The sequence below is a fragment of the Pezoporus flaviventris genome, unplaced genomic scaffold, assembly GCF_033815535.1.
Source record: "Pezoporus flaviventris isolate CSIRO_AGI_PZ_B2104156 unplaced genomic scaffold, CSIRO_AGI_Pfla_v1 ptg000002l, whole genome shotgun sequence".
NCBI classification, from domain to species: Eukaryota; Metazoa; Chordata; class Aves; order Psittaciformes; family Psittacidae; genus Pezoporus; species Pezoporus flaviventris.
Window position 1 is genome coordinate 69,087,846 of NW_026892550.1, and position 16,201 is coordinate 69,104,046.

The 16,201-nt window shown below is 40.1% G+C and overlaps 1 protein-coding gene, 1 long non-coding RNA gene and 1 other non-coding gene across 7 annotated transcripts in view; 1 reads left to right on the forward strand and 2 right to left on the reverse strand.

The window, feature by feature from the left end:
- Window positions 1–2,964: 2,964 nt before the first annotated feature.
- Window positions 2,965–3,095, reverse strand: LOC133265003 (small nucleolar RNA SNORA24). Its single transcript, XR_009741830.1, has one exon. It is a non-coding gene; the product is annotated as a small nucleolar RNA SNORA24 (small nucleolar RNA).
- A 5,020-nt stretch (window positions 3,096–8,115) lies between these two features.
- The window catches only part of LOC133263304 (bifunctional heparan sulfate N-deacetylase/N-sulfotransferase 3), a 62,626-nt gene continuing 54,540 nt past the window's right edge, over window positions 8,116–16,201 (reverse strand). For all 5 annotated transcript variants that reach the window (XM_061443045.1, XM_061443037.1, XM_061443027.1 and 2 more), the window contains 3 exons: window positions 12,105–12,214; window positions 11,404–11,506; window positions 8,116–10,201 (listed from right to left, as the gene is read on the reverse strand). In XM_061443045.1, the coding sequence (XP_061299029.1) occupies window positions 10,082–10,201; window positions 11,404–11,506; window positions 12,105–12,214 (333 nt within the window). In that variant the 3' untranslated portion in view covers window positions 8,116–10,081. The remainder of the gene's footprint in view (window positions 10,202–11,403; window positions 11,507–12,104; window positions 12,215–16,201) is intronic.
- Window positions 8,900–11,778, forward strand: LOC133263330 (uncharacterized). Its single transcript, XR_009741470.1, has 2 exons — window positions 8,900–9,005; window positions 11,473–11,778. It is a non-coding gene; the product is annotated as an uncharacterized LOC133263330 (long non-coding RNA).

Consider the following 16,201-nt stretch of genomic DNA (forward strand, 5'->3'; position numbering starts at 1 on the left):
TGTATTCTGTATTGTTTTAATGCATTCCAGATCCGCAAAGAAACTGATCCCCAGCCTTTCTCCTGCTGCTTCCTGTCCGTTTGCTTATACCTAGTTTTCTTCATAGGGTCAAAGCCAGACACAAAAAATCCCAAAATTATCTGAAAGAAGAAGCCACTTTGCAGACTCCAGGATAACAGCAGAACTGCTCTTGCCACTGTCTGCCTAGCATTTTTTCTTGTGTAAGATAAGCACATAAGTGCCCTTGTAGAACAGATGTTATTTTCCTGAAAGCACTGAAGTTACTACCAAAGTCCAATCTTCATGGAAGAAATTCAGTAGACACTCATGACTACTGGCTACCAGGCTGGCAGTCTCAAACTTGGAATCCCAAGCAACAAAAATGTCATATGAGAGTGTTGCATGCAGAGCTATTTAAGAGAATAATCCCACACCACCAATGAATACAGGTATAGTACCACTTCTTACAGCTCCACAGAGACTATACATTCAGCTACAGTCACAATGGCAGGAAAAGAAAAAAAGCTTCCTGTAACAGCTCCATGATCTCCCTACTGTATTATTGCAAACTGAATAACAAGATCATCAGAAGTAATTTCCTCAGACCTAATCCACATTGCAATTAAAGCCCACACCTCCACCTCATTCAAGCAGGAATCACCCAGTTGCCAAGCACTTAGCTGTTATTGCAGTGCCTACTGATCCCAGCTCTATAGTTTCACAGGTTTTGTTCCCCAGCGCTTTGAAAGCTCCCCTTGCCCCCTAACTTTCCAGTTTGCAACAATTTGCAAAATACGTCCTTATTAACTGGAAGATACTCCTCAAGAGGTTGTGCCAGTATGGCTTGTTATTAGCCAAGACAGTAAATTTACTTACAAGTAAAACATGTCCTGTCTGCAGTGGAACTCTGCATATCGTTTTCTTGAATATGGATTAAACAGAAGATCCCTGACCAGCTGGAACTGAACAAGCAGCTACACGCAAAGTCACTGTTTCTGACCTGCAGCAGTAACCTCTGATTAAAATCAAGTGACTTCTGGCATGGTTCCCAGACAATTTGATCAACAATGCATCAGCAACATTTGCCCTGAAACCACAGAGTCACAAACTTCAGGCTCAGCTATCAAAGCTGTATCCCCCACAGTTGTAGAAGTAATTCCAAAGAACACATGTATGCCTAGTCTTGGTTATCAGTAGTCTTGCAAAGAAAAGACAACACTTGCAGTCAAAGTTGATGTCTCTTTATTAACTTATTCATACATTTGACTGATTTAGATTGACTGTAGATATCACATTCATTCTCTAGACTTCACAAACTTACCTTCAGCTTATGCAGTGTACTTCTTGCAGCCACCTTTCTAACACACCTGAACAGCAAAAGCCCCACCACTAAATATGCCCATGATTGGATCTAATAGTACTGTGGCAACATCAGCCACGTAACAGAGCACAGCACAGCCGCGAAACTACCAAGAACATTATTAGAAGAAGACTTTGCAACAGCCCAAAGACAGGAGCAGTGGAAGATCCCTAAAAGCAGCATAAAACAATCTAGTCATCCTAGCTGCATTTGTACAGAAGCAATCAAGGCTAATCTTAGCCATAGCAAGCTGCATTCCAGCACTTCTTTGTAATAAGGACAGATGGGCTGCAGAATCTCTCATTTAGGCTGAACTTTTTAAAATAAAGTTAATTTCTGTTAATTCTAAAGTGAGATTAAGATCTAGACTAAAATTAGCATTTGCTATCTCTGCTTGATAACCAGAAATACTATTGCTCGTGAAAGGTATCAAATCCAGAAGATTAGACAGATCTACCCTACCCTAAGTAAAAATTAGAAAGTTCTAATCAGTTACTCCTATAATTCATGTGTGGAATTTAGCCCCATCTTCTTCTGTCACGACAGCTCAAGAGTGTTCTTCCCCTGTAAAAACAAGTTTGAAGCTGTTTAATCTTCCTACTGGAAACATATACAACATAGCAAACATCACTGAACCTTATGATATGCTCCTAGCAGTTGTAAACTGCTCCGAAACAAAACTTTTAGTATCTTCTTGACACCTCCCTCTGCAGATTCATACTCACTTCATTAAATCAGAAACGTGTTTATTGAAAGACACTTTTGATGCACGGAAACAGACTCAAGGAGAGCTGTAAATCTGTAAAACGGTTATTACGGCGCCGGGTGCAAAGGGGATTGCTCCTCCTAACTTGCACCACAGGGCTAGTAAGAACCGGTTCTTTCTTGAGTGGCTGGTCTTACAGACAATGTATTTCCTGTTTTCACATACTGGCTGTTCCTGTTATCTTGCAACACATTGTTCCTTATCTTGGATCAAAGTTAACCCCATGCTGTTTGGATGCTGGCCTTTTCTTGTATCACTTCCCTGGCACAGTGATCCCCAAGAAATCTGTGGAATCCAATACCTCTAGATTTGCAGGCGAGAGTACAGCGTCATGCCATACTTTTTTATCATAAACCACTCTCCCCAGCATATCTAATGCATCTCCACCACGGCCCAATCCTTCTCAGTCACGCTACCATATACACTCGGTTGTAATTTTTCTGCCAATAAAGTACACACACCAAAGAAGCAACAAAGCACCAAACGTGGATTTCAATAGGCACATCTCAGTAGTTCAGTCGCTAAACTATAAAAACAGTATTATTCCTGCCCAAAACCTCACTTCTAAGAGCGTATTATGTAACACATACCCAGTCACATAGTTTTTTTAAGAAGGTTCTTCAATAACAGATGCATCTCCAGGCTTCAGCTTCTGCCCCCCTGAGGAAGGAGGAGGGAAAAAAAAAGAAAACGTTTGAAAACTGTGCTCTACTTATTGCACACAAAAAAAATCCACCCCAAAACCCCGAACAAAATCAACAAATACACAAAAATCCGCTCCAAAACAAATAAACACTACAGGGCCAACGCCACGGCGTCCCACACATCGGCCGACTCGGGCTGTCCCTTGCTACAGTCAACGACTAAAACCCACAAGCGGGTAGAAGTTTTGCCAATTAGTAAGGAACTGCTCTTCCATGCCTAGGAAGGGAGACAGCCACGGGCGGCAGCCCCCATGGAGTCATGGATCACCCCTACCCACCCCGACACGTGCCGGCCGCCATTTTCCCTTCTCTCTCCGCGGCCCCGGCCCTGGCCCCCCCGCCGCCAGCTAACGTGCCCGGCTTCGCCACAGCGCCCACCTGTTGCTCACTTCGCTCCTCGGCCGCGGTAGCTCGGCTCGGGCCTAACCGCGCCGGCAGAAAGGAGCGCTCCGAGGCGCCTCACGGCTGCGAGTGCCGGGGCACCGAGCTCCGACGCCCGCCCACCAGGCTCCCATCCAGCGGCTCAACAGCCACGCGCGGCCAAGCCACCTCCGCTCGCACGGCAGGCCCCTCCCACGGGCCGAGGCGCGGCGCGGTGCGGCGGCCGCAGCATAGGCCCCGCCCAAGCGGAAGTTGAACGCAGTGGTAGGCTGAGGTGCGGTGAGGGGCATGGGCGGGGGGCAGTTGCCAGTATGGTTAAAACCTTGCGCATAAGTTTCTGGTCTTTCGGATGTTGCCGAAGTCACAACCCCAGGAGAAAGCGGATTAAAGGATTCGCTGAAAAGAGGCTGCCGTTACTCCCCAAACCAAAGTGGCTCTCTTCAGCTGGTGTAGGTCTTGATGCTGCTTTCCATAGAATCACAAACTGGTTTGGCTTGGAAGGGACCTTAAAGCTCATCCAGTTCCAGCCTCCTGCCATGGGAAGGGACACCTTCTACAAGACCATGTTGCTCCAATCCCTGTCCAACCTGGCTGTATGTAGGCAGATAAACGTGTGTGTGTGCATATATATATATATATACATGTATGTATATGCACATGTACGCATGGTCAAGTCGGAAGATGGGCCTTAAATGCTAACACACTACTATTTGTTGTTTAATAACCATGGACTAAGAAGGAAGAAGTCATGAAAGATGTGCTAGAAAAATGAAGCCATCCCTTTAGTAAATACAGGTAATTTTCCAGTCCATATAAGCAAGTGTATCTTGTTAATGCCAGCCAAATTCCTACATCCACATTTTTAATTACAGCAAAATAAAATAAAATAGAGTAAAAAATAAATAGACTCAGTTGGAAGGGACCTACATTGATCTATTGTAGGTCCAACTGCCTGACCACTTCAGGGCTGCCCAAAAGTGAAGCAGGTTGTTACTGGCATTGCCCAAACACCTCTTAAACAGTGACAGGCTTGGAGTATCCACCACCTCTCTAGGAAACATGTTCCAGTGTTTGACCACCCTCTCGCTAAAGAAATGCTTCCTCACATGAAGCCTAAACCTCCCCCAATTACCATACTTATTATTACACCACAGTGTCATAACTCAAGTATTGGTACAGTAACCCTCACTGCAGGGAAGGATGGTTTTTAAACCTGGGTACAGGCCACAGAAACTGCTCTTTGGCACAGCCAGTGCCTCAAAGGTACATATTCCATGCATGGGCATGCTGGAAGAATGGGCAGGCAATTTTGACTTCTGCACGCCACGTGCCAGTGAACTGACCCAGCCAGGGGACTGAAAATTTGGCTCAATCAGCTACAGCAGGATGACTTGTTACTTGAATAGTTAGGAAGTTTTTGAAGAAGAGGCTGGAAGTGAGGACTACTGTACTGCTGGAAGCTGCCTTTGGGCTCATATTGTGGTATCACATTTCTTACCTTTTTAACCCCATGGGAAAGACAGGAAACTATTTAAGGCCTATCTGTCATGTTAGAGGTTTTTCATAATTTTAAGGTGATGATGATGACGCAATACTACTGCCTCAAATACATGACTTTCAGGCAGTGTTGCAGAATAATAAAACTGCAGCTAAGATTGTACAAAACTGGAGGCAAATTACAGCCTAACACACCCTACAGTCCTACCTATGCCATCAGCTAAACCTCAGCTGTTCTGACCTTGCACCATTTGTGTTCAGGAATTTTATTTCCACTGTCACAGGCATAAAAGAGCTGGCTCCTGCCTTCAGCTCATAATGTTTTCCTTCCTTCCAGAGTTCTATAGCTAAAACGCATATACTGTGTATTATAAAAGTTATGCAAAAGATGTTTTTGGGTTTTTATTTGTTTGGTTTTTGTGTGTTTGTGCATAAGCCTTACTTCCCATCTGAATTTCTCAAGAGAAGATCAGAACAGAAAAAGGGAAGTGAAGAATGAAAATACTGTGTTAAAAAAGAAATAAATAACCTGACAGAAAACAGAGTCATGACGACTCACAGTCACTATATGCTTTTCAAATCTATCACCTTAATGTGTCTAAATTCCCCCTCTACTCAGACTTCCCTAACCCTTGGGTTCAGCTGTTAATTGCTTCCCCATTCCTGTGACTTATCCTTTGATGCTGACCATTGTGCTTTCTTCATCCATGTGGTCCACAGAGACAAAATAAATGTCTTTTGCCTTTGAGCACTAAGAATTTTGGGATTGGAAGAACTGAAAAAAAAATAGTAAATGAAAGCAGATAAACTTGAGACAGAGGTCAGGCAGGTGTTACATGTAGAAAAGATCTTTTTCCCTTTGCTTAATGCTTTTCTGTTACTACTTTACCATTCCAGTTTTGTAATTCTTAGAGATTACAGAAACAGGTATTATAAAAGCAGCTTCTAACTTACAGGTTGCATTATTTCTCTGTGATGAATGGACTATTGTCTTAACATAGGTTTCCTAGTTTTTGTACCTCGATGAAGATATTAAGCAGCTTTTGCCCAGATAGGTAATACAGTTTCCTGTTCTGTTCCAAATTTGTTGATAACAGTGAATTTTCCTTTGCACATTGATACCATTTTAGAGGTTTCTCTGAAGAAAGGTTTTATCATTTCTGTGTAGGCTGATGATTGGCACAACTACTGAATCCCCACAGCAAATCATTTGAATAAAGTCCACATGTTATATTAAAAACAGCAAGCTCTGGAAATGTTTCTATAGCACATTGGCAACTTCTGGCACAAGAAAAAAAAGTAAGCAGGAAGCAAAAGCGGTAAAACAAGCAGCTGCATAAAGCAGTAACATTCACTTACAGAGCGAGTAAGCACTATTTTTGATTTCTGAAAACATTTCATGCTGCTCCCATGCTCTTGGATTGTTGTAGCTCAGTGAAAAGCTACAATAGCTGCGAAGTAACCTGGAAAAGGACAGCTTTTATGAATGGAAAAATCACTTCCACACAGCACTGCATTTCTTATCAGAGTTTATTCTTGCACTTCAGATACCATGCCACTATCAGAATAATAGCTATTTTTATTTTAAAAAACTTTGAGAAAAATGTTTCCAGCAATTTTCATTCAATGTGAATGACAAGAGTATTACCTCTATAACACTGAAATACCTATTTAATTTCTTCCTGAGGAAGTTTCACATTTTTAAGCAGTGAAAAAGGATATTCTGTACAAGAAAGTCTGCAAATCATTGCGACTAATTCTTTCTGCAGTAGTAGAACTGAGAAAATATCAACAGCATTTTCAGCAATGTTTGCTTAAATAATTAAGTTATTTCATATCAGGCCCTTTTACACCCCCTGTAATGGTCACTTTCTGTTCATAGTCACACATTAACTTTTAATAGCACAAATTCTGCAGAAAGTAAATTGCAGAATCATATTTATGAAAATGAAGGTGAAGCTCACATAATCAAGCAATTGTGCAGTTATCTACCAGGACAGCAGAAACCGTGGCTGTGTTATCAACCACAATACAACATATCTGACTTTGACTAGCAAATTGAAATTCATTGTAATGAATCAGTATTTTTTTTAAGAGTGTTGATAGTCTATTTCTGGTAATCAAACACCTATTGTAAGTAAGCTTTGAATAGAAGTAGTTAAACTTTGTCAGGTAATGCATGTTGTATGACTTGCTTACTCAGCTGTACTCGTGCATCCTATGATTTGGGCAATAACACATGTAGCTGTTGTCTGCATGCTTTCCTGAGACTCTTCATTCTTCACCAAGTTGACTGCACATTAAAAGTAGTGTTTTTTTAAAGTCTCCTCTTAAATGTAAGAACATATTTAAATAGAATAGTTCTTGAGAAAAAAAAAAGTTGCTTCATACCATCTCTGTATTAACAAGTAATATGCGAGCATCAGAAATTTGGAACTGTAAAAAGCACCAGCAGTTGCCTTTATTTCTCCATTGCTTTTGTTTCAGAGACTAGCCCTCCCAGCATACAAGAAGCTAATCCCACAGCACTGTTTCTAAAGATGCTAGTGCTTAATAGGTGCATCACAACAGCAGCTCAGACTTAATGGAGATTCAAGATTACGCCCTTTCAGATGCAGTTCCAGGTCAAGCTACTTTGTTCACAATATCCAGTCAGGTAAAGTTACCACATGAATCCACCGAAGATTTCCCTAGGAACTCATTCATTTTGTTTCCAGTTCCCTCCTTTAGGAAGAGCACTGGGATGATACAAGAGCTCCAACCTGCTGTTCCTCATAAGGACTTGAGAGTCACTGTGGCACTTCTTCCTGGAGAATGAGCTTTGTATTTAGCTGCCAAACCAAACCCAATCCACCCAAGGCCAAAGCCAAGGCCATGCATGTCGGGGGCTTATCTCTGCAGTGCTACATGGTGACTCCAGTTGGGCTATTTTAGCAGATCATCAACAATTGTAGTGGGCTCCTTACTGTACCTCAGTGAGTACTCACACAGTACTCCACAGATTTAAGACATGTCACTGTGTCTGTTGTAAAATTTCTGGAGGCAGAATGCAACTGAATGCATGTCCCTATCACCACTGTGCCTGACTATCCACTCATTCTCATTTTGTGGGTGCCTTGGCTTCCCAGAGAAATAAGACAAAAAGGGAGTTCTTAAAGAATGAACTATCAATGTGGCAGCCCATTCCTTCTGTGGATTTTTTCAAAAACTGTTTGAGTGAAGTTACATCAGGTTATATTAAGGGTAAAACAAATCATACCAAGATGAAAACGCCAGGTATTTTCTCCAGTTATTCAATTTCGTTGTAGCAAATCCATATAGAAGCTTGCAGGAGGCATGAGCTGTCCATAGCACTCAGAGTACTTGCTTTTACAGATCTTCAGAATCCAAAATGTTTATCAAATAAAAAGTACTTCACAAGTCAGCCTCTGGGACAAATCCATATGACAGTGACTATTTAAAGTGAAATGAAAGCTCTTACTCTGTCTAATAAATAATAAAGATGTTAATCTTAAAAATGTCTACTCTAGAAGGTCCTCATCATTACTCATGCATTTTCCCTTAGCAAAAACTTGTTGTGTAAAGAATATTGTTAAATACAGCAAATTTGCCTAGACCTTTTTCTTTACAGACCTATCAAAACCACATATTACAAAATCAATAAATAATAAAGATTACCAGTTAGAGGTACAGTAAGGATTTCAACATCCCTTTTTTGTTTAGGGAATAACAGACTGGTTTCCATTCTATTACCTTGAAAGTTAAATTATATGATTACATAAATGTTGGAAAGCAGCATTGAGACACATGAAGTTTTCCCACCATTTGATGCGTATTTTTAACTATTCACCCTAAACCAAATCATAATGTTATACAGCTACTGTAAAAAGCATTGCATTTAGTACTGCAGTTCTGTTTCATTTTCACTACCTCTTCATGCCTCTAAGAAACACTCAGTCAAAGTTCAGTGGAGAAGCAGCAAGGCCATCCTCAGCTGAAGTTTTCTTTCATCCTCTTTCCCCATTTTTTCTTACTATTAATTAGACTTTATCTCACATCTCAACTGATACACTATGAGATGTATCATTGAAATGTATGACATAAACATAAGGCTGGATATTTGTGCCTCCCATGATTAGAGTGTAATTTTCTACCATGACTACATACTGTGTTTATTTCTTTTCCCCTACAGATTATTCCTAATGTTTAATACAAAACATGTTGAAAACATCTGGAACCAGAACCAGTATTTTCATCTGGAAATGTGACAGATTTTTGCAGCTGACATAAACTGAAGGTTGCTGAAAGATGCTATGATTTTGATTAGGTTGAGGGATCTTAGAATATACAAACCATAGAGACTGAAGGCAAATAAATTATGGAAAAAATAGTGGTGCAAATTAAGACAATCTAAGTATGGATGCGTTTCTGCTTTTTGTGAGTTTTTTATTAATTTCAGCAGAGTTGCTCCTGATTCACAGCAATGTAAGCCCAGAGGGCAGTGTCTGGCTGCTTGTGGAAGCCAGGAGTAAAAGCCTGTTCATTGCACTACTTCAGTTTCGTTCACAATTGTGTAAGTAAAATACTGCTCATAAGAATTATACTGCAGCTTTTGTACTTCACATGTCCAATTCAATTTCTGCTCAGATAATGACTATATTCTGTATTTTGCCATTTCAGTCAGTCCAAAATCATACACACTAATTGTGGTCAAAGGCCTTTACCATATTGTAAGGGTATGTTGTTACAGGCTATAATCATAGGCAATGTTTTCTTGGGGGTGTGGGAGTGGGGGGTGTTTCTACATTGCATTTGCCTGTGGCTTCCATATTTTGCTCTGTGTATTTTGTTGCTGTGCACAGCTAAATCACATATAATAACTGTACTTCTAACCCTGAAGTACACTTGGCATTTTTTGTGCTACATCAAGTTTTCTTATTTTGTGCAAGACAATAATCAAACAGTAAGAAAAACTGTCAGTGGTCTAACAATGGGATATAAAACCTACATGAGACACAGTACTTTTAAACTGATATATAAAAATGTGCGTGTATATATATATGTATTTACCGTGAAATTGGACAGGTCACGTATCTCAAACTTATACCAGTTGCAAATAACTTCTACATATGTGCACAGCGGTCCACAAGTCCACAGGCCCAGAAATGTTTGTGAGAAAGATCTGGCCCACCGGAACTCTAAGAAACACATGTATTTTCACAATCCACATGCCAGCACATGGAAATAATTTCTATCTATCTTTTACTCTTTTTTGAAGAAGTATATTTTACAAGACCTTCTAGTAGCTCCTGGAGACTTCATATATGATGACTGAAGTATGGAAGAGAGATTTCAAAAAGCTGTGTTTCAATGCTATCTTACTTTCTGTAGCTCCTGTCTCAGCCATGATGGCAGGGGTTGTCCCAGTTTGTGTAGGAGTTTTGACAGTTCCACATTGTGATCTCTGTAGTAGCTTGACAGAAAAGCCCTGCACTGATGGGATACAAAAATAAATACTTTAAGAAAATGCCTTACTGCAGTTACTGTGAATTCTAGGTTTCATTCTAGAAGTTCATTTTACCCGGGTCAAAACTTTACTTTCTTTAAAGCAATTTATATTGCCTTATGCTATCTACTGCATGCAAGTTTAAGCTTTTCAGTTAGGAGTTGTACTATAGAAGGTAAATTCAAGAGAAACAAAGGTTGTCAAAAATGAACACTGAAGTCAAAGCAAAGGATCTGATTCTGCTCTCAGACAGTCATGTACATTAAAATTCACACTCTGATGCAGTCACTTTGAATTTATTTAAGTAATGACTGAAACCAAAGCTTCATATGTAGGCATGTATCAATTAGTAATCCGTTTTTCAGAAGTATTTAGAGTTGAAAAGTACAAACATAAACAAATATAGTCTTCTCTCATCTCTGGCCAAAAGCCTTCCCACCCAGTGATTTCATATCAGTATCATAACTCTACTGATGTAAAGTTACTTTTAAGTTCTATGAAAAAGAAGTCCTGGCTTACTTGCCGCATTAATACTTACTGCTGTTCAAACTGTAGGTTTTTATATGCATTTTAGTCAGGCTAAATGGAATGGGAATACAAGACAGAATAAACATAAAAGTTACAGTTAGAATAGGAGACTAAACTGCCCTTGGGTAAAGGCCATAGCGTTTGATGGGACGGAAATATCTTCATTTGAGCATCTGTCTGGGGGAGCCATTTATAAAACTCGTAAACAGAAACCTTTCTTAAAACTGGATTATGTGAGAGTCTGTGTTACTTGTCATGGTCTAACTACTCTCAAAGACAAGGGACCAGACACAAATACACATATCTGATCATGACTGAGAAAAAACCAAGCACTATGGAGTCTCTGCTACTTAAGTCACTTAGGTAAAAGGAAGAGGTTTCCAAGTGAATTTCAGGGGTTCCAAGTTTATCTTATTAAGAGGTGCCAAATTTTAAGAGCTGTTTTTTTTTTTTTAATATTATTTATATTCTTCACATTTAAAATGAAGAACTGAAAAACTCTATGCACTCCACAGCTATCTTCATTTTTATGGAAAGCTAGTCAAATAAATAATGTCTACTTAATTTTGTCTTCTCTCCCTTCTTATGATTTTGTCTGTGTGGTGTCTCCCACATGTGGCAACTGAATCCCTTTATAATGCCAATGAGCATAATGGTTTACCTCAGAATCCATAGGAGGGTATTTTCTTCCTTTGCTCTTTCCAAGACACTTTGTTTTTCCTTCTTCCAGGAGCTGACACCAGAAACCTTTATGTGAATCGAACCTGAAACAAGTATTTTGCAGCATGTGAAGGCTGTGAGATACTGCAAGGAGGATGCATCTCCCAAGTTCAGACTGAAGAATCAAAAGAGTAAACCTAAGGTTATCTGTTTTATTTTAAGGGCAACCAAATATAAATGTCAGAATCCGGGATTTGTGTATTTACACATCCAAAAGACGGGTATTTAGGATGTGGATGTTACATTTCTGACTGATCCTGCTGAATCTGTCTTGCAGCTAATGTAAAAAATAAACAATTTTTTTCTGTTTATGCAAGTCAGTGTTCCATGTTCTACTTCTGGAAATAAAATTCCTTTTGATTCATCCAAAATTCATACGCAATTCCATCAAAACGGTACTTTGTCCATTTGTTAGAGGTCTACTTCTGTAACAGTCAAGTTCCACATACAGTAGCTCAGTAGATGATTCACAGAAAATCTAACCCTGAACTGTTTTTTTTGCAGATGCTGAAGAATAAATCCTACTGCCAGCTCAAAGGAGAAGTATGAGAGCCTTTGTTTTGCAGTGAGCTTACTTATAACTTACTAACTTGTATTTTAGGATTGTTGAAATATGTGAAAATGATGATGAAATTAACTCACGTTAGGGCTTCAGAGTAATTATAATGAGGAGAGACTCCCAGGAACTTCTGTACTTCATCCATTACAGTAGACGGGTCAGTTCTCAGCTGCTGTCCATCAATAATTAGCAACTACAACAAAGAAAATAGATGTCCTTTTAAAAGCCATTATTTCAAGCTTTAAACTGAAATTTCCACCTCTCTCAACTCATTCATTCTATGGAGAGTACTGGCCTAGAGAATGGTAATTGGTCCAGTTTTAATTGTCACCATCATTAATGACTTGGGAGCAGGGTAAATGGCATGTCAATTAAATCTGAAATTAAACTGGAAGCTCATGCTTTAAGTCCAGCCGGTAACTCAGAACCACACAGCCCTCTTCTCACATCCCTCTTCTTCCCTCTCCTCCCAGCGGGATGAGGACAAGAATAGGAAGAATGTAACTCCCATGGGTTGAGATAAGAACAGTCCAGTAATTAAGGTATAACACAAACCCACTGCTACCACCAATAATAATAATGATAAGGGAAATAACAAGGGAAAAGAATACAACCGCTCAGCACCCACTGACTGATACCCAGCCCGACCCAAGAAGTGATCTAGATCTTCTGGGTAACTGCCCCCAGTTGATATACAGGGCATGACATGCTGTGGTATGGAATGCCCCTTTGGCTGGTTTGGGTCAGCTGTCCTGTCTCTGCTCCTGGCTTCCTCTCTTCCCTGGCAGAGCATAAGACTCAGAAAGTCTCCTTGGTCAGAGTAAACATTACTTGTTGTTTAGCAACAACTAAAAACATTGGTGTTATCAGTGCTGTTCCCAGGCTGAAAGTCAAAACCACAGCACGGCACCAGCTACTAAGAAGGAGAAAAATGACTGCTACTGCTGAACCCAGGACAGAAGTGGTTGTGACAACAGAGAAATAGCAGTGAAGGACCTAGAAAGATAAGAAATATTGGCAGAAAATTGAGTGAGATTTGACTAGACAAGAAAAAAAGTAATGTCTAGAGATCTAACCTCTAATTCTCACAGACAGAATCATGAAGACTTTATTGGGACCTTTCAGTACATAAGAAAGTTGGCAAGAGACTTTTTATCAGGGGCTGTTGTGACAGGATGAGGGGGTGATGGTTTTTTGAAGTAAAAAAGGGAGGATTCCGGCTGGATGTGAGGAAAAAAATTCTTTCCACTGAGGGTGGTAAACTACTGGCCCAGGTTGCCCAGAGAGATGGTGAATGCACCATCCCTGGAGACACTGAAGGCCAGGCTGGATGTGTTTCTGGGCAACCCGATCTAGTTGAAGATGTCCCTGCTCATTGCAGGGGAGTTGGACTAGATGAACTCTAAGGTTCCTTCCAATCCAATCTATTCTATGATTCTACATATTACAGTAATAGTGAACAGCTTGTCACTGTAAATGACCAGAAAAACAGAAAACAGTAGGTAGGATGATGTTAGGTGAAATCCATACAACCATACATATTTGTTGAAATATGTTGAATATATTCAACATAATATGTTGAAAAAAAACCCCTCCTTTGAGAATATTAAAGGCAGATTTATGATGACCTCAAGGCAGGAATGTAGATAGACAGAGGATGTGCAACACATTTCTAAGAAAGGCAGGTACTGGTAGGTCGTTTCTTTCTCTTCAAGTGCTTGACCATACATATCCTCACAGAAGGCTACCTCAGACACAGACACTCTTTTACCTGAAAGTGAATCTTCAGGGAAACAGACACTACCTGAGAATTTTCTCAGGTGTGGCATCATGGGCAAATGCCACACTGATGGTGCTGCAAGTTTGGGTCTTTGTGACTCTTGGAAGACAAGCGAAGTCCCAAATGGGTTAGTCAAGCCTTCATTTCCTGTCATGGAAACACCTCTATTATTTTTTCTGTTATGACGATGAAAAGAAGAGGGGAAATAGATTCGTAAGGGGGTTCAAGAGTCCCCTTTTGCAAGCACTGCTGAAGCTTGTTTTCAAATTTCCATGCAAACAGAGAGGCTAAAATCATATAAATTTCTTCCATGACTGAATGAAACTTAAAGTTTGCAAGACTATGAGGTTTCAGAGCATAATCAAAAGGGAAAAAACATCTTTTCTTTCAGAAGATTGGTCTTTGGAATTACCCATATAGATGTGGACTAGTGGAAGTATCAGGCTGTTCAGAAAGCAGTAGCCCATTCCAGAAGTCTTTGCAGTCAGATGCATGAAAGAACTCATTGTTTTCCTAAGACATAAGCTTTGAAAACAAGGCTTTAAGTGCTTCAAAAGAACAGGTCAAAAAACCATCTCAAATGGGTGATATTTCCATCTGAAGGAAAAGGAGTGAGGGTTTTTTCTTCACTATTTAAAATCATATACAGATAAATATCTGGGCCGTTCCTACTTCTGCTGCCCTAAAACAGACATGGAAGAAAGTTTTACCAATGGAAATTCATTCCAATTCCTGACATTCCCAATGTTGCAGGTAACAAAAAATGCTCCCTCTCAACCACCAGAGAGGCTGTAAGGAACTGAAGCAAAATTTTTTATTACTTGTACTGATTCATTCATATCCTGATCTCAGGAAGATGTTAACTTCATTAAATTCCTCAAAATCTTCATGTATTAGAAAGGTAGAAAACTTAATGTAGTTCTGACAAAGTGGGTAGCCTCATATATAATGAAAATACTACAGATGAAGTATTTTTGAGTCACTTGACATCATATTGATCATTTTACTGTAAAATTGCTGGCAGCTGAAGAATCATAGACTCACAGAATAGTTTGGGTCGGAAAGGAACTTAAGATCATCCAGTTCCACCACCCTTGTCATGGGCAGGGACACCACACTCTAGACCATGTCACCCAAGACTCTGTCCAGCCTCGCCTTGAACACTGCCAGGGATGGAGCATTTACCACTTTTTTTGGGCAACCTGTTCCAGTGCCCCACCATCCTCACAAAGATTGTTTAAGTCCCTGCTCTTCCACTATAAATGAGTTATCTTGTGTTTGAAAGTCACCACGGTGGGAGAGGAGCAAGAGAGACATTTTGGAGAATAGAATAGCTCAGACACAGCCTGAATCCATCAGCTTTAGACTGGCCATTAAATGATGGCTGTTGCAAAAATCAGCTTCATTTCCTGTAAGGCTGGCACACGAGCAAATCTTTTGGCTCATGAGGGAGTCACACCAGGTCCTCTTTTCTTCTGTATGATGATATTGAAGCAATGAGTTGTAGGCGGGAAATGAACTTGAGACATTAGCTTCCCGAACTTTTAGAGATCTGCTAGGTGGCCGGAAAAAAGAGGATTTTTGTATTACTTACGAGGTAATAAATTAAGTCAATCAGCCTTCTAAACATCTGAACCTCAAATCTGCAAAATCCTCTGAGATTTGCAATTTCTTACCATGCAAGGCAAGTGTGCTATTACCACTTTTCTAATGCGAAGGGGACCCTTACCAATTTCTGTTGCTACTTGAACACTTACTTTATACCTACCAACTTTACAATGGACATTAAGACTTCAATTCAGTTGTATGTAGAGACCTCTCAGATTTATACAGCATTAAAAATTATAGACAGCCTTAGATGGTCTGGGTGAGAGCTCTTTTGCTGAAGAAAGGCTCTCATAGTTTTGGATAAGGCTTTTATGATGAGCTGATTTTAGGTCTGGCTTCCGTAACTGTTTTATGCTTCTTTGAACTTGATAATTAGTTTGGATATGGCCTACTGTATATCACTGCTTTTGCAATGCAAGTTAATCCCTGGTACTTTTACAGAGGAAAAATAATGCTACCAGGGTTATTGTTCTGGGATGTAGAATCTGGCAAAAATCTGTATGACAATATGCATTGTTCAATATTAATGGACTTCTGAAGAAAAGCTAATGAAAATACAACGTAGAGAATTTCATATGAGTATCACGATATTACAGTGTTGCATGTCTCATAAAGTCTGCAAAGGCTGGCCCAAAAGAGGATATGTGGAGAACAACACCAACTAGATGCACCAGAGTTTCCCTGGCACACTAGGAAAACAGAAGGTGCAGACTCCAGCCAACTTGTCTCAGCTAAGCGAGTCCTGGATAAACAGAAGGTTCAGATTGCAGCCAAACTCCCTCAACTGAAGTA